This window comes from Oncorhynchus kisutch, linkage group LG14, assembly GCF_002021735.2.
Source record: "Oncorhynchus kisutch isolate 150728-3 linkage group LG14, Okis_V2, whole genome shotgun sequence".
Taxonomy (NCBI): Eukaryota; Metazoa; Chordata; class Actinopteri; order Salmoniformes; family Salmonidae; genus Oncorhynchus; species Oncorhynchus kisutch.
In genome coordinates, this window is record NC_034187.2 from 80,583,732 (window position 1) to 80,608,780 (window position 25,049).

Consider the following 25,049-nt stretch of genomic DNA (forward strand, 5'->3'; position numbering starts at 1 on the left):
GGCTATGGTGTTATAGTCAGTTCTGTTATGTAAAATAATATTTCATCATTATGTGATCTTGCAAGACACGGATTCAGTTTTGATCTAACTTTACTAAACCAGCACCATTGTGAGAAGCGATAATCTTCTCTTTGTAATATTAATCATTTTAAGCGATTGGAGACGCCAGGAACACGCCAGGAACACGCCAGGAAGACGCCAGGAACACGCAATGACGTTAAGTAAGTTAAACCGTTCAGCCAGTTCAGGAATAAGACAACTATAATTTGCAGTATATCCTAATAGGCTTATGACTACGTGGTATAGCTATTTGTAGGCTATAGCCTAATGTAAATACACATACATTTAGCTTAATATCATTGCACTGTTTGCGAAGAGAGCTTTATTGCGAGTTTCATTTCATTGTATTTGTGTCACTTACACATTGTATCATAAATCAACTTTGATTTGATTAGCTTCCAACACATGGCTACAATATACCCTATTACAGAATAAAAGAGTGGTGAACTATCAATTCATATCATTAATTTGCATAGATTAAACATGCTATCAAATCAATTGACCAACAAGTGAGCATAAATCATTACTACTGCAGGAAAAACAGCCTTTGATTGGGATTGTATTAATCCATCTCAATAAACTATAACTGAAATACATTATTACCTCCAACTTGGCCCAATTCACGTTTCCAATTGCCCACCCTGACATACAAAGCTGGAACAGGCCCTGTGCCTCAACCAATAGCCAATGTAGGGTAAATATCCCACGAAGGGAGACAGCAACTTGCAGAGAGGGTCAGGCTCCTTGGGCTTTGCGGTGGCCACTCTGGTTTGGGTGTCCTCGGCAGAATGGTGTCGCCGTAACCAAATGGTCACATATCGTTCTGGGTTCCACTTCGCAAGAGGGGGGGGGGGGGTTTATGAAAATCAAGGGAGACACACATTGAATTTTTATTATTTCTGATTGGCTAATGTGGTCAAGCCTCCGATGGGTCTCCGCAGTGCAGATGTGTAAACTATGGTTCTTCATCATGTAACCTATAGTTCTTCATTATTCTCGTCACCACCAGAGAGAAGATAAAGGACCCCTTTGATCAACCTCATTGACCTACTTCATTGAACTGCCCCATTGATCTGCCAGATTGACCTACCCCATTGACCTACCCCATTGACCTACCCCATTGACCTACTTCATTGACCAACCCCATTGACCTACCCCATTGACCTACCCCATTGATCTACCCCATTGACCAACCCCATTGACCAACCCCATTGACCTACCCCATTGACCTACCCCATTGACCTACCCCATTGACCTACTTCCTTTGAACTACCCCATTGATCTACCCCATTGACCAACCCCATTGACCTACCCCATTGACCTACCCCATTGACCTACCCCATTGACCTACCTCTAGGCTGCTCTACATCTTGATTTGTTTCATCATTCTGTCGTTTAATTAATTAATTTAATTAAATATAATTGATTTAGAATTTATTAGAATATATTTTACAAAAATATTTTTACCAGCTCAAAATAACTAAATAGTTTCAACCAGCTCAATATTTGTTTTTTTAGTGAGGGAGCAAAGCTTCTCTGAGCTCTGGCAACACTATACCCCTGAAAGTAAGAAAGAAAAATCCCAGTCAACTTTGTTCCAGTTCACAACAGAAAACAAGCTTTTCCTTTAATTTAACCAAAAATGTCTTACACTGTTTATTCCTGTAGTTTGCTTGCCGGTACTCTGTGAATGTGAACATGAGCTGTTAGACTACTGGCAGCAGCTTTGAGACATGGTACTATGTCCACTAGTCCAAAAAAAAACTAAATTAAAATCCATGTTCATTATTCTTTCTTTAAGAAAAGATAACAAGAACTGCAGAAAATACATTTGACATTTCTTTAAAAAAATGTATATATCCATGACAGTCAACTTTGTACTGGTTAACCCTAGATCATTCTCTAATCATCCTACATCAGCCTAGATCATTATCTAATCATCCCATATCAGCCTAGATCATGATCTAACCGTCAGCTCTAGTAGGTCCTCAGTGAGGAAAGGGTGTTTGTTTACAGTCTGAACTTAACAATGGTCCTTCTCCTCAGAGCCAAAAGGTTATTCCTGCCACAACTCCTCCCTTCCTCTGCCTCTCTCCCCTCCTCCTTCTCTGTCTCTCTCCCCTCCCCCTTCTCTGCCTCTCTCCCCTCCTCCCTCCTCTCATCCTTCTCTCCCTCCTCTCATCCCTCTCATCCTTCTCTCCCTCATCTCATCCTTCTCTCCCTCCTCTCATCCTTCTCGCCCTCCTCTCATTCTTCTCGCCCTCCTCTCATCCTTCTCGCCCTCCTCTCATCCTTCTCGCCCTCCTCTCATCCTTCTCTCCCTCCTCTCATCCTTCTCTCCCTCCTCTCATCCTTCTCTCCCTCCTCTCATCCTTCTCTCCCTCCTCTCATCCTTCTCTCCCTCCTCTCATCCTTCACTCCATCCATCCTGGCTAGGATGTGAAGAATGTTCTGATTGAAGTCATCTGGCTGGTCAGCAAATACATAGTGACCTCCTCCCCTTATCACCTGGAGAGAGAGAGAATTATTTATTTTCCCTTTTGTACACTTTAAATAATTTGCACATAGTTACAACACTGAACATACCGTAGCCATAATATGACATTTGAAATGTTTCTATTCCTTTACCTTTTGTCAGTGTAATGTTTACTGTTAATTTTTTATTGTTTATCTATTTCATGTGCTTTGGCTTTATAAACATATGTTTCCATTGCCAATAAAGCCCTTTGAATTGAATTGAATTGAATTGAAAGATCAATAATCAACCATCAAACTGCATACTATTAAGAGATTGCTATAGATGGAAGGAAAGTAGTGTGGAAACCTACCAGAAAACAATTAGCGTACAACAAATTCAATCCCATAACAGTATATTTGACCTCTCAGATTCCCTATAAAATCGAAACATTTCAACAAGACAACCGTAGAAAATGAACAATGACAAATGGTTTTATGAATAAATTCACTTAAATTCAAAAACCTAAGAAAGAAATGGAGGAACCTGTCCAACCAAAAACACAGAGAGACCCAGAAAACATTAGTCTACGCCTTCACTATAGTGAATCACTAAAACAATACAGAAATACACCACAGAAAAAGAAAGAACAGCACGTCCGAAATCAGCTCAATGAAATTGAAGAGAATCCATAGAATCTAACCACTTCTGAGAACATTGGAAAACACTTGTAAGGGCTGCTTAACTGGTGGCAGAGAAGCAGAACTGGGCATCCAGAAATACAACGTATGGGTACAAAACCCGTAGCGCACCAGACAACAACGTGCATAAGCACTTACAACAAAAAACAATACCACACAAAGACATGGAGGGAACAGAGGGTTAAATACCCAACACGTAATGAGGGAATGAAAACCAGGTGTGTGGGAAAACAAGACAAAACAAATGGAAAATGAAAAATGGATCGGCAATGGCTAGACGACCAGTGAAGTCGACCGCCGAACACCGCCCGAACAAGGAGAGGAACCGACTTCGGCAGAAGTTGTGACAACACTAAACAAACAACCACACAAAGAGTTATCTATCCAAAACAGAGATGTATGGATTAACCACTTCTCCGATCTTTTTGGCTCTATGACAAAGGACAAACATCAAAAACATATACATGATCAAATACAAATATTAGAATCAACTATTAAAGACGACCAGAACCCACTGGATTCTCCAATTACCCTGAATGAACTACAGGACAAAATAAAAACCATCCAACACAAAAAGACCTGTGGTGTTAATGGTATCCTAAATTAAACGAGGAAATATACAGACCACAAATTCCACCCTACTAGACTCTGAAGTCAAATGTCTACTGTTCGCTGTCCCCAATCAAGGAGGACTTACAGCAGCACCTAGATATTCTGCACAGATTCTGTCAGACCTGGACCCTGACAGGAAATCTCAGTAAAAAAACAAACAATGGTGTTACAAAAAAGGTCCAGTTGCCGTGACGACAAATACAAATTCCTTCTAGAACCAACCAAGAATTCACAAAATGGGGCACAAAAACCAAAACATCCTCCGTGTACAACGTAGAACACCAAAGATCCCCAGGACAGCAACACAATTAGATCCAACCAAATCAATCATGAGGAAACAAAAATATAACTACTTGACATAGTGGTAGAATACCTGACCACTTTGACTGACCCAAAATGAAGAAAAGCTTTGACTATGTATTGACTCAGTGAGCATAGCCTTGCCATTGAGAGAGGACTCCGTAGGCAGACATGGCTCTCAAGAGAAGACAGGCTATGTGCACACTGCCCACAAAATGAGGTGGAAACTGAGCTGCACTTCCTAACCTCCTGCCAAATGTATGACCATATTTTAGAGACTCATATTTCCCTCAGATTACACAGACACAGAAAGAATTTGAAAACAAATCCAATTTTGATAAATTCCCATATCTACTGGGTGAAATAGCACAGTGTGACATCACAGCAGCAATTACTTAGCAGCAGCAATTACTTAGGTTTAAAAATAAGCTCAACTGGACACCTTAATGAGGCAGTGAATGAACTGAGATAGAAAGGACGCAGGGCATTTTACTCTAGCAAATTCAAATTGAAATACCTATTCAAATTTGGCTAAAACTCATTGAATATCTCATTGAACCAGTTGCACTTTATGGCAGCGAGGTGTGGGGTCCACTTGCAAAACAAGATTTCATCAAATGGGACAAACACCCCATTGAAACACTGCATGCAGAGTTCTGTATGATTCTCCTACATGTCCAGAGGAAAACTACAAACAATGCATGCAGGGCAGAATTAGGTCAATATCCACTAATAACAAAAACTAAAAAAGGAGCAATTACATTTTGGAGACATCTAAAATACAGTCACCCCCTCTCATATCATTACCAAGCCCTGCAATGCCAAGAGCTGAGCAAAGAAAAGAGTCCCCCCCATCCAGCTGGTCCTGGGGCTGAGTTCACAAACCTGTTTTACTAACACACGGAAGCCTCAGGACCAGAATATCCAATCAATCAGGATAAACCAAATTACAACACAGTTAAAACCAAACTATATTGCTTATTGGGAAACACAAGCACAAACACAAAGCAAAATGCAGTGCTATCTGGCCCTAAATGGACAGTACACGATGGCTAAATATTTGACCATGGTTACTGATCAACACCTTAGAAAAACCTTGACAAAGTACAGGCTCAGTGAGCACAGCCTTGCCATTGAGAAGGGTAGACACAGGAAAACCTGTCTCCCTGTAGGGGAAAGGCTGTGCAACCACTGCACAACAGCAGAACCTGAGACAGAGCTGCATTTCCTGACAAAATGTCAAAAATATAAAACAATTAGAGAGTGTCATTTCCCCAAATTTGAAACCCTTATTCAAGGTAGGCTAGGATAGGCTACCCGTCCTGTTGGGGGAGGACACAGAGAGCTGTGGGTTGGCAGCGCACTACATTACTGCCTGCCATAAGTTGAGGGACAGTGTCTGACAGACCAACCAACCTGCACATGTCCTCTACTGTATGCTTATTGTTATTGTTGAATGTATGGTAATTTTGACACTTGGTTACTGTTGTTACTGTTGTCCCGGTGACAATTTTGATTCTCATTTTTATACTGTAAATATCCAAAATAAGCCAATATAGCAAATGTAATTGAATTGAGAGAGAGAGAGAGAGAGAGAGAGAGAGAGAGAGAGATAGAGAGAGAGAGAGAGAGAGAGAGAGAGAGAGAGAGAGACAGACAGACAGACAGACAGACAGACAGAGACAGAGAGAGAGACAGAGACAGAGACAGAGACAGAGACAGAGACAGAGACAGAGACAGAGAGAGAGAGAGAGAGAGAGAGAGAGAGAGAGACAGACAGACAGACAGACAGACAGACAGACAGACAGACAGACAGACAGACAGACAGACAGACAGACAGACAGACAGACAGACAGACAGACAGAGAGACAGAGAGAGAGAGAGAGAGAGAGAGAGAGAGAGAGAGAGAGACAGAGACAGAGACAGAGACAGAGAGACAGAGAGTAACAGAGACACAGAGAGAGAGAGCGAGAGAGAGCGAGAGAGAGCGTAACAGAGAGAGAGAGACAGAGACACACAGAGAGAGAGAGCGAGAGAGAGAGAGAGAGAGAGTAACAGAGACAGAGAGAGAGTAACAGAGACAGAGAGAGAGAGACAGAGACACACAGAGAGAGAGCGAGAGAGAGAGAGTAACAGAGACAGAGAGAGAGTAACAGAGACAGAGAGAGAGACAGAGACACACAGAGAGAGAGAGCGAGAGAGAGAGAGAGACACTTGACATCCCAGAAAATGACGGTACACGCCGTGCGTGAATGACCGATCCATTTCATAACACTCTCAGAGAACTTGCTACAAGAATCATCAACTCACCACGATGTCCACATCCAGTCTGGTTTTCTGGAGAGTGTATCCCGAGTCACTGTCGATGCTGGATCGGGATCCATAGATGATGGATATGGGAATGTCGGGTCGGATGTGTACGATACGATCCAGCATCGGTCTCTTAGCCCAGCCATATGGTACCGTCATGTTCTTAAACGCTGCTTCACCACTATGGAGCGAGAACGGGAGTGAGAGAGAGAGTGAGAGTGAGTGAGTGAGTGAGTGAGTGAGTGAGTGAGTGAGTGAGTGAGTGAGTGAGTGAGTGAGTGAGTGAGAGTGAGGGAGTGTGAGAGAGTGAGAGTGAGTGAGTGTGAGAGTGAGAGAGTGAGAGAGTGAGTGAGTGAGTGAGTGAGTGTGAGAGTGAGAGAGGGAGTGAGTGAGTGAGAGAGTGAGTGTGAGAGAGTGAGAGTGTAAGAGTGTGAGAGTGAGTGAGTGTGAGAGTGAGAGAGAGTGATGTGTGTGTGTGTGTGTGTGTGTGTGCGTGCAAGCTAGCGAGCGTGTATATATATATATATATATACCTACCTGGGTGTCTGTGCATTGAGATGGTAGATGTAGTCTGATACAGTGTTGTCATCAAACACTGAAGAGTACTTCTGTTTAAAATCTGACCTGATGGTCTGGACCAACATAGGACCTGAGTGAGTAAGAGAGGAATGGAGGAGGGATGGAGGAGGAATGGAGAGGGGGATGGAGGAGGAATGGAGAGAGGGATGGAGAGGGGGATGGAGGAGGAATGGAGAAAGGGATGGAGAGAGGGATGGAGGAGGAATGGAGAGAGGGGTGGAGGAGGAATGGAGAGAGGGGTGGAGGAGAAATGTAGAGAGGGATGGAGGAGGAATGGAGAAAGGGATGGAGGAGGAATGGAGAGAGGGATGGAGGAGGAATGGAGAGAGGGATGGAGGAGGAATGGAGAGAGGGATGGAGAAGGAATGGAGAGAGGGGTGGAGCAGGAATGGAGAGAGGGATGGAGGAGGAATGGAGAGAGGGGTGGAGGAGGAATGGAGAGAGGGGTGGAGGAGGAATGGAGAGAGGGGTGGAGGAGGAATGGAGAGAGGGGTGGAGGAGGAATGGAGAGAGGGACGGAGGAGGAATGGAGAGAGGGGTGGAGGAGGAATGGAAAGAGGGATGGAGGAGGAATGGATAGAGGGATGGAGGAGGAATGGTGAGAGGGATGGAGGAGGAATGGAAAGAGGGATGGAGGAGGAATGGAAAGAGGGATGGAGGAGGAATGGTGAGAGGGATGGAGGAGGAATGGAGAGAGGGGTGGAGGAGGAATGGAGAGAGGGATGGAGGAGGAATGGAGAGAGGGGTGGAGGAGGAATGGAGAGAGGGATGGAGGAGGAATGGAGAGAGGGATGGAGGAGGAATGGAGAGGGGGTGGAGGAGGAATGGAGAGAGGGATTGAGGAGGAATGGAGAGAGGGGTGGAGGAGGAATGGAGAGAGGGATGGAGGAGAAATGGAGAGAGGGGTGGAGGAGGAATGGAGAGAGGGATGGAGGAGGAATGGAGAGAGGGGTGGAGGAGGAATGGAGAGAGGGATGGAGGAGGAATGGAGAGAGGGGTGGAGGAGGAAAAGAGAGAGGGATGGAGGAGGAATGGAGAGAGGGAGTCCACCAATTAACACCTTTCATGTTGTATCATCTTGCAAGTCTTTCAACTTGTGTGTTCTTCAAAGTAGCCACACGTTGCCTTGATGACAACTTTGCACACTCTTGGCATTCTCTCAACCAGCTTCATGGGGCAGTCACCTGGAATGCATTTCAATTAACAGGTGTGCCTTGTTAAAAGTTCATTTGTGGACTTTCAGTCCTTCTTAATGTGTTTGTGCCAATCAGTTGTGTTAAACTTCTTAGGGCTGAGATCCCATTAACGGGATCGATATGACAACAGCCAGTGAAAGTGCAGGGCGCCAAATTCAAACAACAGAAAACTCATAATTAAAATTCCTCAAACATGCAAGTATCTTATACCATTTTAAAGGTAATCTTGTTGTTAATCCCACCACGGAGTCCGATTTCAAATAGGCTTCACAGCGAAAGCACCACAAATGATTATGTTAGGTCAGAGCCAAGTCACAGAAAAACACAGCCATGTTTCCAGCCAAAGAGTGGAGTCACAAAAATCAGAAATAGAGATAGAATTAAGTACTAACCTTTGATGATCTTCATCAGATGACACTCATAGGACTTCATGTTACACAATACATGTATGTTTTGTTTGATAAAGTTCATATTTATATTTAAAAAATCTCAGTATACATTGGCGCGTTGTGTTCAGTAGTTCCAAAAACATCCAGTGATTTTGCAGAGAGCCACATCAATTTACAGAAATACTCATTATAAATGTTGATGAAAATACAAGTGTTATGCATGGTATTATAGATACACTTCTCCTTAATGCAACCGCTGTGGCAGATTTCAAAACAGCTTTACAGAAAAAGAAAAACATGCAATAATCTGAGTACGGCGCTCAGAGACCCAACAATCCAAAAAGCCATATTGTGCAGTCAACAGAAGTCAGAAATAACATTATAAATATTCACTTACCTTTTATGATCTTCATCAGAATGCACTCCCAGGAATCCCAGTTCCACAATAAATGTTTGATTTGTTAGCTACTTTTGTTAACGCGTTTTGAAAAACAAATCCAACCTCACGAAGCGTGTTCACTAGTTGCAGACGAAATGTCAAAAAGTTCTGTTACAGTCCGTAGAAACATGTCAAACGATGTATAGAATCAATCTTTAGGATGTTTTTAACATAAATCTTCAATAATGTTCCAACCGGAGAATTCCTTTGTCTTCAGAAAAGCAATGGAACTAGAGCTACCTCTCACGTGAACGAGCGTCACGAGCTCAAAGCATTCTGCCAGACCTCTGACTCATTCCCCTCTCATTCGCCCTCACTTCACAGTAGAAGCATCAAACTAGGTTCTAAAGACTGTTGACATCTAGTGGAAGCCGTAGGAAGTGCAACATGACCAATATCCCACTGTTTCTTCAATAGGGGCTGAGTTGAAAAACTACAAACCTCAGATTTCCCACTTCCTGGTTGGATTTTTTCTCAGGTTTTTGCCTGCCATGAGTTATGTTTTACTCACAGACATCATTCAAACTGTTTTAGAAACTTCAGAGTGTTTTCTATCCAAATATGAATAATATGCATATATTAGCAACTGGGACAAAGTAGCAGGCAGTTTACTCTGGGCAACTCTGGGCACCTTATTCATCCAAGCTACTCAATACTGCCCCCAGCCATAAGAAGTTTTAAAAGTTAAGGGTGGTATACAGAAGATAGCCCTATTTGGTATAAGACCAAGTCCATATTATGGAAAGAATAGCTCAAATAAGCAAAGAGAGACGACAGTCCATCATTACTTTAAGACATGAAGGTCAGTCAATCTGGAAAATGTCAAGAACTTTGAATGTTTCTTCAAGTGCAGTCGCAAAAACCATCAAGAGCTATGAAGAAAGTGGCTCTCATGAGGACCGCCACAGGAAAGGAAGGCCCAGAGTTACCTCTCCTGCAGAGGATAAGTTCATTAGAGTTATCAGCTTCAGAAATTGCAGCCCAAATAAATGCTTCACAGAGTTCAAGTAACAGACACATCTCAACATCAACTGTCCAGAGGAGACAGCGTGAATCAGTCGTTCATGGTCGATTACTGCTAAGAAACCACTACTGAAAGACACCAATAATAATAAGAGATTTGCTTGGGCCAACAAACACGAGCAATGGGCATTAGACCGGTGGAAATCTGTTCTTTGGTCTAATGAGTCCAAATTTTAGATTTTTGGTTCCACCCGCTGTGTGTTTCTGAGACGCAGAGTAGGTGAACGGATGATCTCCGCATGTGTGGTTCTCACTGTGAAACATGGAAGAGGAGGTGTGATGGTGTGGGGATGATTTGCTGGTGACACTGTCAGTGATTTATTTAGAATTCAAGAAACACTTAACCAGCATGGCTACCACAGCATTGTGCAGCGATATGCCATCCCGTCTGGTTTGCGCTTAGTGGGACTATCATTTATTTTTCAACAGGACAATGACCCAACACACCTCAGGCTGTGTAAGGGCTATTTGACCAAGAAGGAGAGTGATGGAGGCTGCGTCAGATGGCCTAGCCTCCACAATCACCCGACCTCAACCCAATTGAGATAGTTTGGGATGAGTTGGACTGCTAGTGACGGAAAAGCAGCCAACAAGTGCTCAGCATATGTGGGAACTCCTTCAAGACTGTTGGAAAAGCATTCCAGGTGAAGATGGTTGAGAGAATGCCAAGTGTTCAAAGCTGTCATCAAGGCAAAGGGTGGCTACTTTGAAGAATCTAAAATATACAATATATTGAGATTTTCTTAACACTTTTTTGGTTACTACATGATTATTGTGTTATTTCATAGTTTTGATGTCAACTATTATTCTACAATGTAGAAAATAGTAAAAATGAAGAAAAACCTTTGAATGAGTAGGTGTGCCCAAACTTTGCCTGGTACTCTATATCGTACCCAGTGGTCCAGCCAGTCTCATCACATTCCCAGTGGGTCAGAAGTTTACATACACTCAATTAGTATTTGGTAGCATTGCCTTTAAATGGTTTAACTTGTGTCAAATGTTTTGGGTAGCCTTCCACAAGCTTCCCACAATAAGTTGGGTGAATGATGGCCCATTCCTCCTGACAGAGCTGGTGGAACTGAGTCAGGTTTGTCGGCCTCCTTGCCCACACATGCTTTTTCAGTTCTACAAACACATTTTCTATGGGATTGAGGTCAGGGCTTTGTGATGGCCACTCCACTGCCTTGACGTTGTTGTCCTTAAGCCATTTTGCCACAACTTCGGAAGTATGCTTGGGGTCATTTAACTTCCTGACTGATGTCTGAAGATGTTGCTTCAATATATCCACATAATATTCCTCCTCATGATGCCATCTATTTTGTGAAGTGCACGAGTCCCTCCTGCAGCAAAGCACCCCCACAACATGATGCTGCCACCCCCATGCTTCACGGTTGGGAGGGTGTTCTTAGGCTTGCAAGCCTCCCCCTTTTTCCTCCAAACATAACGATGGTCATTATGGCCAAACAGTTGTATTTTTGTTTCATCAGACCAGAGGACAATCTTTGTCCCCATGTGCAGTTGCAAACCGTAGTCTGGCTTTTTTATGGCGGTTTTGGAGCAGTGGCTTCTTCCTTACTGAGTGGCCTTTCAGGTTATGTCGATATAGGACTCGTTTTACTGTGAATATAGATACTTTTGTACCCGTTTCCTCCAGCATCTTCACAAGGTCCTTTGCTGTTGTTCTGGGATTGATTTGCACTTCTCACACCAAAGTACATTCATCTCTAGGAGAAAGAACGCATATCCTTCCTGAGCGGTATGACGGCTGCGTGGTCCCAAGGTGTTTATACTTGTGTAGTATTGTTTGTACAGATGAACGTTGTACCTTAAGGTGTTTGGAAGTTGCTCCCAAGGATGAACCAGACTTGTGGAAGTCTACAATTCTTTTTCTGAGGTCTTGGCTGATTTATTTTGATTTTCCCATGATGTCAAGCAAAGAGGTACTGAGTTTGAAGGTAGGCCTTGAAATACATCAACAGGTACACCTCCAATTGACCCATGATGTCAATTAGCCTATCAGAAGCTTCTAAAGCCATGACATAATTTTCTGGAATTTTCCAAGCTGTTTAAAGGCACAGTCAACTTAGTGTATGTAAACTTCTGACCCGCTGGAATTGTGATACAGTAATTATAAGTTGAATAATCTGTCTGTAAACAATTGTTGGAAAAATTACTTGTGTCATGCAAACTATAGTTTGTTAACAAGAAATTTGTGGAGTGGTTGAAAAACGAGTTTAAATGACTCCAACCTAAGTGTATGTAAACTTCTGACTTCGAATGTAAGTATTCAGACCCTTTAGTCAGTACTTTGTTGAAGCAGCTCTAGCAGCAATTACAGCATCGAGTCTTCTTGGGTATGACGCTACAAGCTTGGCACACCTGTATTTGTGGAGTTTCTCCCATTCTTCTCTGCAGATCCTCTCAAGCTCTGTGAAGTTGGATAGGGAGCGTTGTTGCACAGCTATTTTCAGGTCTCTCCGGAGATGTTCGATTGGGTTCAAGTCCGGGCTCTGGCTGGGCTACTCACATTTAGAGACTTGTCCCAAAGCCACTCCTGTGTTGTCTTGACTATGTACTTAGGGTCGTTGTCCTGTTGGAAGGTGAACCTTCGCCCCAGTCAGGTCCTGAGCGCTCTGGAGCAGGTTTTCATCAAGGATCTCTCTGTACTTTGCTCAGTTCATCTTTACCTTGATCCTGAATAGTCTTCCAGTCCCTGACGCTGAAAAACATCCCCACAGCATGATGCGGCCACCATCATGCTTCACCGTAGAGATGGTGCCAGTTTTCCTCCAGACGTGGCGCTTGTCATTCAGGCCAAAGAGTTCAATCTTGGTTTCATCAGACCAGAGAATCTTGTTTCTCATGGTCTGAGAGTCCTTTAGGTGCCTTTTGGCAAACTGCAAGTGGGCTGTCAGGTGCTTTTTACTGAGGAGTGGCTTCCGTTGGCTTCCGTCTGGCCACTCAAACATAAGGGCCTGATTGATGGAGTGCTGCAGAGATGATTGTCCTTCTGGAAGGTTCTCCCATCTCCACAGAGAAACTCTAGAGCTCTGTTAGAGGAACCATTGGGTTCTTGTTCACCTCCCTTCTCCCCGATTGCTCAAGTCCGGCCAGATCTAGGATGAGTCTTGGTGGAACCAAACTTCTTCCATTTAAGAAAGATGGAGTCCACTGTGTTCTTGGGGACTGTCAATGCTGCAGACATTCTTTGGTACCCTTCCCCAGATCTGTGCCTTAACACAATCCTGTCTCAGAGCTCTACAGACAATTCCTTCGACCTCATGGCTCACTGTGAGCTGTGGGACCGGTGTGTGCCTTTCCAAATCATGTCCAATCAATTGAATTTACCAAAGATAAATCTAAAGGATGATCAATGGAAACAGGATGTACCTGAGCTCAATTTCAAGTCTCATAGCAAGGAGTTTGAATACTTATGTAAATAAGGTATTTCTGTTTTTTATTTTTGATACATTTGCAAAAATTTCTAAAAACCTGTGTTTGCTTTGTCAATTATGTGTGTTTAGATTGCTGAGGATTTGTTTTTTAAAATAATCAATTTTAGAACAAGGCTGTAATGTAACAAAATGTGGAAAAAGTCAAGGGGTCTGAATACTTTCCGAAGGCACTGTATATCCAGTCTTAGTGTTTATATCTTACCCAGTGGTCCAGCCAGTCTTAGTGTTTAAATCTTACCCAGTGGTCCAGCCAGTCTTAGTGTTTAAATCTTACCCAGTGGTCCAGCCAGTCAGTGTTTATATCTTACCCAGTGGTCCAGCCAGTCTTAGTGCTGATATCTTACCCAGTGGTCCAGCCAGTCAGTGTGTATATCGTACCCAGTGGTCCAGCCAGTCAGTGTTTATATCTTACCCAGTGGTCCAACCAGTCAGTGTTTATATCTTACCCAGTGGTCCAGCCAGTCTTAGTGCTGATATCTTACCCAGTGGTCCAGCCAGTCAGTGTTTATATCTTACCCAGTGGTCCAACCAGTCAGTGTTTATATCGTACCCAGTGGTCCAACCAGTCAGTGTTTATATCGTACCCAGTGGTCCAGCCAGTCTTAGTGCTGATATCTTACCCAGTGGTCCAGCCAGTCAGTGTTTATATCTTACCCAGTGGTCCAGCCAGTTAGTGTTTATATCTTACCCAGTGGTCCAGACAGTCAGTGTTTATATCTTACCCAGTGGTCCAGCCAGTCAGTGTTTATATCTTACCCAGTGGTCCAGCCAGTCAGTGTTTATATCTTACCCAGTGGTCCAGCCAGTCAGTGTTTATATCGTACCCAGTGGTCCAGCCAGTCAGTGTTTATATCTTACCCAGTGGTCCAGCCAGTCTTAGTGCTGATATCTTACCCAGTGGTCCAGCCAGTCTTAGTGCTGATATCTTACCCAGTGGTCCAACCAGTCAGTGTTTATATCGTACCCAGTGGTCCAGCCAGTCAGTGTTTATATCTTACCCAGTGGTCCAGCCAGTCTTAGTGCTGATATCTTACCCAGTGGTCCAGCCAGTCTTAGTGTAGCCAGGAGGTTGAAGGGACTCATGACGACCCCCATGGCTCTGATCCACACTGGGATAGACTTCTCCTGATCCATGCTCTCTGGGCGGGCCGGGAACCCCCATGGCTCCACCAGGATCAGGTGTTTCACCCTGTAAACAGACACAGTGTGAACACATAAACTGAGTGTACAAAACATTAAGAACACCTTCCTAATATTGAGTTGCAACCCGCCCCTTTTGACCTCAGAACAGCCTCAAGTTGTTAGGGCGTGGACTCTACAAAGTGTCCCAAAGCGTTTCACAGGGATGCTGACCCACGTTGATTGAAATGCTTCCCACAGTTGTGTCAAGTTGGCTGGATGTCCTTTGGGTGGTGGATCATTCTTGATACACACAGAAAACTGTTGAGTGTGAAAAACCCAGTAGGGTTTTGACCCAAACCGGTGCTCATGGCACCTACTACCATACCCCATTCAATGGCATTTAAATAGTGTCTTGCCCATTTACCCCCTGAATGGCACAGGTTGTCTAGCCCGGGCCTACAAACTGTTAGCTTGTTAGCACAGGCCTGCTAACCGCCTGAATCTCCGCGTCCCAAACGCTCACCGGACCCATATTTACTTTCTATCTCTTTTGACTTTTAATTTGTTTATACCTTCCGGAAACCTGCCTCACCCAATGTGATACGGAATCGCTATTATTTTTAAAACATTTTAGAACACACAAGAACCTCCAGAAGCTAACCAGCTAACTAGCTACAAGCTATTTAGTCATTGTTAGTTTTTTCAAACCTGGATAACACTCGCCAGTCCAGCTTCCCTGCCCCATCCACCGCTGCCCCCTGGACACTGATCTCTTGGCTACATAGCTGATGCACGCTGGACTGTCCATTAATCACGGTACTCCATTCTGCTTGTTTGTTTTATCTGTTGGCCCCGTTGCCTAGTCTACGCCATTTTACCTGCTGTTGTTGTGCTAGCTGATTAGCTGTTGTCTCACCTACTGTTTTAGCTAGCTTTCCCAATTCAACACCTGTGATTACTGTATGCCTCGCTGTATGTCTCTCTCAAATGTCAATATGCCTTGTATACTGTTGTTCAGGTTAGTTATCATTATTTTAGTTCACAATGGAGCCCCTAGTTCCACTCTTCATGCCCCTGATAACTCCTTTGTCCCACCTCCCACACATGCGGTGACCTCACCCATTACTACCAGCATGTCCAGAGATACAACCTCTCTCATCATCACCCAGTGCCTGGGCTTACCTCCGCTGTACCCGCACCCCACCATACCCCTGTCTGCGCATTATGCCCTGAATATATTCTACCATGCCCAGAAACCTGCTCCTCTTATTCTCTGTCCCCAACGCTCTAGGCGACCAGTTTTGATAGCCTTTAGCCGCACCCTCATACTACTCCTTCTCTGTTCCGCGGGTGATGTGGAGGTAAACCCAGGCCCTGCATGTCCCCAGGCACCCTCATTTGTTGACTTCTGTGATCGAAAAAGCCTTGGTTTCATGCATGTCAACATCAGAAGCCTCCTCCCTAAGTTTGTTTTACTCACTGCTTTAGCACACTCTGCTAACCCTGATGTCCTTGCTGTGTCTGAATCCTGGCTCAGGAAGGCCACCAAAAATTCAGAGATTTCCATACCCAACTATAACATCTTCCGTCAAGATAGAACTGCCAAAGGGGGAGGAGTTGCAGTTTACTGCAGAGATAGCCTGCAAAGTAATGTCATACTTTCCAGGTCCATACCCAAACAGTTCGAACTACTAATTTTGAAAATTACTCTCTCCAGAAATAAGTCTCTCACGGTTGCCGCCTGCTACCGACCCCCCTCAGCTCCCAGCTGTGCCCTGGACACCATTTGTGAATTGATCGCCCCCCATCTAGCTTCAGAGTTTGTTCTGTTAGGTGACCTAAACTGGGATATGCTTAACACCCCGCCAGTCCTACAATCTAAGCTAGATGCCCTCAATCTCACACAAATCATCAAGGAACCCACCAGGTACAACCCTAACTCTGTAAACAAGGGCACCCTCATAGACGTCATCCTGACCAACTGGCCCTCCAAATACACCTCTGCTGTCTTCAACCAGGATCTCAGCGATCACTGCCTCATTGCCTGTATCCGCTACGGAGCCGCAGTCAAACGACCACCCCTCATCACTGTCAAACGCTCCCTAAAACACTTCTGTGAGCAGGCCTTTCTAATCGACCTGGCCCGGGTATCCTGGAAGGACATTGACCTCATCCCGTCAGTTGAGGATGCCTGGTCATTCTTTAAAAGTAACTTCCTCACCATTTTAGATAAGCATGCTCCGTTCAAAAAATGCAGAACTAAGAACAGATACAGCCCTTGGTTCACCCCAGACCTGACTGCCCTCGACCAGCACAAAAACATCCTGTGGCGGACTGCAATAGCATCGAATAGTCCCCGTGATATGCAACTGTTCAGGGAAGTCCGGAACCAATACACGCAGTCAGTCAGGAAAGCTAAGGCCAGCTTCTTCAGGCAGAGGTTTGCATCCTGTAGCTCCAACTCCAAAAAGTTCTGGGACACCGTGAAGTCCATGGAGAACAAGAGCACCTCCTCCCAGCTGCCCACTGCACTGAGGCTAGGTAACACGGTCACCACTGATAAATCCATGATTATCGAAAACTTCAATAAGCATTTCTCAACAGCTGGCCATGCCTTCCGCCTGGCTACTTCAACCTCGGCCACCAGCTCCGCCCCCCCCCGCAGCTCCTCGCCCAAGCCTCTCCAGGTTCTCCTTTAACCAAATCCAGATAGCAGATGTTCTGAAAGAGCTGCAAAACCTGGACCCGTACAAATCAGCTGGGCTTGACAATCTGGACCCTCTATTTCTGAAACTATCTGCCACCATTGTCGCAACCCCTATTACCAGCCTGTTCAACCTCTCTTTCATATCGTCTGAGATCCCCAAGGATTGGAAAGCTGCCGCAGTCATCCCCCTCTTCAAAGGGGGAGACACCCTGGACCCAAACTGTTACAGACCTATATCCATCCTGCCCTGCCTATCTAAGGTCTTCGAAAGCCAAGTCAACAAACAGGTCACTGACCATCTCGAATCCCACCGTACCTTCTCCGCTGTGCAATCTGGTTTCCGAGCCGGTCATGGGTGCACCTCAGCCACACTCAAGGTACTCAACGATATCATAACCGCCATCGATAAAAGACAGTACTGTGCAGCCGTCTTCATCGACCTTGCCAAGGCTTTCGACTCTGTCAATCACCATATTCTTATCGGCAGACTCAGGAGCCTCGGTTTTTCGGATGACTGCCTTGCCTGGTTCACCAATTACTTTGCAGACAGAGTTCAGTGCGTCAAATCGGAGGGCATGCTGTCTGGTCCTCTGGCAGTCTCTATGGGGGTGCCACAGGGTTCAATTCTCGGGCCGACTCTTTTCTCTGTGTATATCAATGATGTTGCTCTTGCTGCGGGCGATTCCCTGATCCACCTCTACGCAGACGACACCATTCTATATACTTTCGGCCCGTCATTGGACACTGTGCTATCTAACCTCCAAACAAGCTTCAATGCCATACAGCACTCCTTCCGTGGCCTCCAACTGCTCTTAAACGCTAGTAAAACCAAATGCATGCTTTTCAACCGGTCGCTGCCTGCACCCGCATGCCCGACTAGCATCACCACCCTGGATGGTTCCGACCTAGAATATGTGGACGTCTATAAGTACCTAGGTGTCTGGCTAGACTGCAAACTCTCCTTCCAGACTCATATCAAACATCTCCAATCGAAAATCAAATCAAGAGTCGGCTTTCTATTCCGCAACAAAGCCTCCTTCACTCACGCCGCCAAGCTTACCCTAGTAAAACTGACTATCCTATCGATCCTCGACTTCGGCGATGTCATCTACAAAATGGCTTCCAACACTCTACTCAGCAAACTGGATGCAGTTTATCACAGTGCCATCCGTTTTGTCACTAAAGCACCTTATACCACCCACCACTGCGACTTGTATACTCTAGTCGGCTGGCCCTTGCTACATATTCGTCGCCAGACCCACTGGCTCCAGGTCATCTACAAGTCCATGCTAGGTAAAGCTCCGCCTTATCTCAGCTCACTGGTCACGATGGCAACACCCATCCGTAGCACGCGCTCCAGCAGGTGTATCTCACTGATCATCCCTAAAGCCAACACCTCATTTGGCCGCCTTTCGTTCCAGTACTCTGCTGCCTGTGACTGGAACGAATTGCAAAAATCGCTGAAGTTGGAGACTTTTATCTCCCTCACCAACTTCAAACATCAGCTATCTGAGCAGCTAACCGATCGCTGCAGCTGTACATAGTCTATTGGTAAATAGCCCACCTTTTTTAACCTACCTCATCCCCATACTGTTCTTATTTATTTACTTTTCTGCTCTTTTGCACACCAATATCTCTACCTGTACATGACCATCTGATCATTCATCACTCCAGTGTAAATCTGCAAAATTGTAATTATTTGCCTACCTCCTCATGCCTTTTGCACACATTGTATATAGACTCCCCCTTTGTTTTCTACTGTGTTATTGACTTGTTAATTGTTTACTCCATGTGTAACTCTTTGTTGTCTGCTCACACTGCTATGCTTTATCTTGGCCAGGTCGCAGTTGCAAATGAGAACTTGTTCTCAACTAGCCTACCTGGTTAAATAAAGGTGTTCTCAACTAGCCTACCTGGTTAAATAAAGGTGTTCTCAACTAGCCTACCTGGGTAAATAAAGGTGTTCTCAACTAGCCTACCTGGTTAAATAAAACCTGGTTTAAATAAAAATAAAAATAAAAACATAAACCATCCGTCTCAAATATCTCAAGGCTTAAAGATCCTTCTTTAACCTGTCTCCTGCCCTTCCATCTACACTGATTGAAGTGGATTTAACAAGTGATATCAATAAGGGAACATAGCGTTCACCTGGATTCACCTGGTCAGTCTATGTCAGCCAAACTCAACTGGCGGAACGCGGTCCACGTCCGGACCCAGAGAAGGGTCAATCCGGACCAGACAACATTGCGTTTTGTTATATTTTTAGACAGCTTTTTTTTAATCTCCTGGGCACAGCGGTGATTTTTCCCAACCATGTTGATTTCATCCAGAAGCTGATGGATAACTTCCAGGCTCGCTTTGATGACATCACTGTTGGAAGAGAACTGCTGCTGCTCATCCAGAACCTCTTCATGGTCACAAAATGTGACAAAGTTGTCAGAAGAAGCAAAACAGATCTTCAGATGGGTAGATGTTACATCACAGCAGATGGAGTTGATTGAAAACATGTATTTGAAGGAGCAGGCTGGTGACTGTGACCCTGTCACTTCCTGGGGAAAGATGGTGCCTGCAGCTGAAGTCCTCGTTCTCATGAAATTGGCACTTCTTTGGCTCCACATACAGCTGTGAATCGGCCTTCTCATACTGCATGGCCCACGGTGACTTCTACATGAATACTGCATTGCCCAGAGTGACTTCTACATGAATACTGCATGGCCCACGGTGACTTCTACATGAATACTGCATGGCCCACAGTGACTTCTACATGAATACTGCATGGCCCACAGTGACTTCTACACGAATACTGCATGGCCCACGGTGACTTCTACATGAATACTGCATGGCCCACAGTGACTTCTACATGAATACTGCATGGCCCACGGTGACTTCTACATGAATACTGCATGGCCCACGGTGACTTCTACATGAATACTGCATGGCCCACAGTGACTTCTACATGAATACTGCATGGCCCACGGTGACTTCTACATGAATACTGCATGGCCCACAGTGACTTCTACATGAATACTGCATGGCCCACGGTGACTTCTACATGAATACTGCATGGCCCACGGTGACTTCTACATGAATACTGCATTGCCCAGAGTGACTTCTACATGAATACTGCATGGCCCACAGTGACTTCTACATGAATACTGCATGGCTGCACAGAGTGACATTCTGATTATAATTTTTCTTCAACTCTCCTTTGTTCTCCAGAAACATGCACTTTATTTCATTTAAATAAATAAATATTTTTGAAAGCCCATGTTATTTTACCTTTATTTAACTAGGCAAGTCAGAACAAATTCTTATTTTCAATGACGGCCTGGGAACAGTGGGCCTTGCACTTGCATCAATGAGAAATTACATTATTCGGTCTCCTGCCAATGATTTGAACATTGGCACAAATGGTGTGAGAGCAAATCTGAGACAATGGTGCAGGTGTTCATTGTTGAGCCTGGTGCGGTTTTAGTTTTTTCTGCCTTGTTCAGGGGCAGAACGACAGATTTTTACCTTGTCAGCTTGGGATTCGATCTTGCAACCTTTTTGGTTACTAGTCCAACGCTCTAACCACTAGTCTACCTGCCGCCATGTACATTGGTTCACATTGCATAGACAATGATGCGACCACTTTTGTTCTTCAGCAATGTTGATACAATTTTGCACATGTTTACATTCGAAAGAAGTTGTAATTAATACAAATTCTTAGTCTAATTTATTGTATTTAATGTACATTTTATATAACAACGTGTTTCCTATGTCGTAGACGACTACGCTTGCTACTACGCTGTACCACATCACCGATAAAGGACGGTGTCCATACGGACCTTTGTCACCTAGGAGATTTGTGTCACTGGACCTTCTCCAATAGTAGTTGAGTATCCCTGGTCTATATCATGAAAAAAGCAGGTGTTCCTAATGTTTTGTACACTCAGTGTACGTATGCACACACAGTATGAACACAAACACACGACCCCCCCTCCTCTCGTCCCGCTGACCTGTGTGGGTGTGTAAGTGTGTAAGCAGCAGCCAGGTATCCTCCCAGGTTGTGTCCCATCAGGATCATTTCCTCCAGGCCCACCCTGTCTCTCCACTCCTCCAGGGCCCCTATGAACTGTTCCTCTGCCCCCTGGGGGTCCACGCTGAACAGGGGCCTGCTGCTCCGACCGAACCCCAGCAGATCCAGGGCATACACGGCTCCACTGCCACACAAAGAGTCCAGGTTCTGAGCCCACAGACCCACACCACCCCCAAACCCATGGAGCAACACTAGCGGAGGACGGGGACAGCACTGGAGAGAGGGCTGGGGAGAAGAGGGATGAGGCTGGGGCTTAGACTGGGGCTGGGGGGGGAGTGAGGGATATTCTTTGGCGTTGAAGGCTATGGTCCAGACATAGTTGCCATTGGATATCGGGACATCTTGCCTGGAGAATGGGGTCTTCACAGCTGAGAGGAGAGAAATGGAAGGAGGGATGGAGGAGAAAGATGGAGGGGAACAGGGAGGGAGAGCAAAATGAGAGAAGAGATAAGATGTGCAAGTATGACGGGTAGGAGAGAGGATGTAGTCATACACACACACACACACTCTTACCCTTGAGCATCTTGTCCTCTGCATCCTTTAGTTGAGAGAGGGAGGTGGGGCACCAAGATGGAAGCCAACTGGAGATACACCTGTACCTGCGCACACACACAACATTGCGTAAACGGTCCTGCTGATGTCATAAACCCAGTGAACTTTGACGTTCAGCGATCACGGAGTCAGACTTCTAACAGGTTTATAGCAAACCTCTACAATAATGTCCCCTTATCTACAGTAGTCTAGCTATGTTAAATATAACAAACGTTTACAATAATGTCCCTTTATCTACAGTAGTCTAGCTATGTTTAATTTAAAATAACATGCCAACCAATGTGCAACAAGGTCTCCCTCTGGCTGAATAGTAAGACAGGGGTAGTCTATTATCTATTGGGTCATAATTTCAGTGTAACAAGGAACAAAACCCTTTATAGAATCAATGATAAGACTCTTTCTAGCTACAGGTGTGAAAAACATTCTGAATGTCACAAAGTTATGTGGCTGGCTACAATGACTGGTGGATGTGTATTTGTGTCTTGGTAGTGACAGACATATACAGGCTTTAATAATCTTATCTCCACTGAGCCATAGCTCCGTAATAAATACGGTACATTCAAAGGTCCAAGTGACGTAGCGGCACCAAGTTCACAGGAATATGTCCATTTGTCAAGGCAGATCATTTTATACAAATAAAATTACATGTATAGCTTTGTCACAAAATAAAAACATATTTTAGTGAACTAAAATATTTAATGGTAGACGCGCTATGAGGCTTATGTGTTTGAATTCTAGTCGGGCCTACTAAATCAATTAATGGGGCTTTTTAAAACAAATGTTTACGTCAGCATGTTTATATCAGAGTCATTAACATGGAGGCATATTGCTCAACGAGGTATCCTATCATTCCTTAAACATTCTGTAAGTTGGTGAACTCTTTAGAATAGCTCACTATAATAACTCTGTAGAATAGCTCACTATAATAACTCTGTAGAATAGCTCACTATAATAACAGCTCACTATACTAACTTTGTAGAACAGCTCACTATAATAACTCTGTAGAATAGCTCACTATAATAACTCTGTAAAATAGCTCACTATAATAACTCTGTAGAATAGCTCACTACAATAGCTATTTAGTATAGCTCACTATAATAACTCTGTAGAATAGCTCACTATAATAACTATTTAGTATAGCTCACTATAATAACTATTTAGTATAGCTCACTATAATAACTCTGTAGAATAGCTCACTATAATAACTCTGTAGTATAGCTCACTATAATAACTCTGTAGAATAGCTCACTATAATAACTCTGTAGAATAGCTCACTATAATAACTATTTAGTATAGCTCACTATAATAGCTAATTAGAATAGCTCACTATAATAGCTATTTAGTATAGCTCACTATAATAGCTAATTAGAATAGCTCACTATAATAGCTATTTAGTATAGCTCACTATAATAACTATTTAGAATAGCTCACGATAATAACTCTGTAGAACAGCTCACTGTAATAACTCTGTAGAATAGCTCACCATAATAACTTGGTAAACAGTATTATATTAAAATCCACTCACCAGTGCTCGGCTGGGTGCAGCTCCTCCGCCATCCTCCTCACAGTGAACTGTGGTGATCGTCTGTCATCCATGCAGAGAAACTAAGTAGGAGTGGTAATTGGTAAGACCGCCCCACACACAATCTTTAGGCATGATAGTAGCCAATAGGAGAGAGCGGGGGAAAATGTAAGGGACAGTTCGACTCAAGGTGTCCAAAAACAAAATGCACCCCCCTCCCCCAAATTAAAAAATATTTTTGCACGAGCCTCCTCTTGTACTGTAGGATGCATTGAACACCCTCCCCCACTCATATAATTAATTCAGAATAATATTTAAAACTACAAATACCAAGAACTATTGTGACCCTGTGTTTATTAACGCGGATATGGACTTTGCCCACTTCAGCATGCTTTTCAAGGCACAATCGATGTCATGCAGGGCTAAGGGGCCAGAAGGTTGAGGGTTCGCCGACCACCACGGACCAGCTCACTCTCCCTGCCTGTTTGATTAGACCTACACTATGATCAGAGCAGACTGCAGACAATGATCAGCTCGGGGGGAAATCAGATTTTCAACATTTTGATGTCATATTTTTTATATATTGCAACAAATTTTCACCCGATAGGGTTTCTGTGCCGATGCACCACACAACCAATCAAATCGACTTCAGGCGCTTCAATATCATGGTTTACAGTAAATAGACTGTCAATCAATAGACTGTCGATCAATAGACTGTCGATCAATAGACTGTCGATCAATAGACTGTCGATCAATAGACTGTCGATCAATAAACTGTCGATCAATAGACTGTCGATCAATAGACTGTCGATCAATAGACTGTCAATCTGGACAAACAGAAAATACCTCATCCCTCCCCTACCTTGTAGACTTACCCAGTATGGAAGACTTGGCCTGACAATCTCTGAACGTCTTAAACCTTCTGAGTGTTTTGTTATGTCTCTTTCAGTCCATCAAGTCACTGCACAGTATGGATTGATTGAATAATTGATTTTATTTGTAAGTTTAAAGAAATACATATATACACACAGTACATATACTGTTTTAAGTGTCAGGGATTGCACGATAAAGTCGGGGACATAATTTCCATCGTGGTCCTTATTTTTTTATATAAAAAATAAAATACAATTTTTACCCCCTTTTCTCCCGAATTTCTTGGTATCCAATTGTTAGTAGTTACTATCTTGTCTCGTTGCTACAACTCCCGTACGGGCTCGGGAGAGACGAAGGTCGAAAAGCATGCGTCCTCCGAAACACTACCCAACCAAGCCGAACTGCTTCTTAACACAGCGCGCATCCAACCCGGAAGCCAGCCGCACCAATGTGTCGGAGGAAACACCGTGCACCTGGCGACCTGGTTAGCATGCACTGCGCCCGGCCCGCCACAGGAGTCGCTAGTGCGCGATGAGACAAGGATATCCCTGCCGGCCGAACCCCCTCTAACCCGGACGACGCTAGGCCAATTGTGTGTCGCCCCATGGACCTCCCGGTCGCGGCCGGCTGCAACAGAGCCTGGGCTCGTGGTCCTTATTTTTAACATAGATAC

The 25,049-nt window shown here is 44.3% G+C and overlaps 1 protein-coding gene across 2 annotated transcripts; it reads right to left on the reverse strand.

Moving 5' to 3' along the window:
* Window positions 1–350: 350 nt before the first annotated feature.
* On the reverse strand, window positions 351–23,628 carry LOC109877032 (1-acylglycerol-3-phosphate O-acyltransferase ABHD5). 2 transcript variants are annotated; one of them, XR_004202910.1, is made up of 8 exons: window positions 23,507–23,628; window positions 21,943–22,028; window positions 21,350–21,797; window positions 14,554–14,708; window positions 6,976–7,087; window positions 6,439–6,619; window positions 1,712–2,568; window positions 351–1,620 (listed from the first exon to the last, which is right to left on the reverse strand). XR_004202910.1 is itself a non-coding variant. In XM_031789045.1 (7 exons), the coding sequence occupies exons 1-7, from the start codon at window positions 23,575–23,577 to the stop codon at window positions 2,428–2,430; spliced, it is 1,194 nt and encodes a 397-aa protein (XP_031644905.1). In that variant the 5' UTR covers window positions 23,578–23,628; the 3' UTR covers window positions 355–2,427. The 2 variants fall into 2 exon arrangements, 1 of the variants encoding a protein (XP_031644905.1); XM_031789045.1 differs by having other exon boundaries at window positions 355–2,568.
* Between the last annotated feature and the right edge of the window lie 1,421 nt (window positions 23,629–25,049).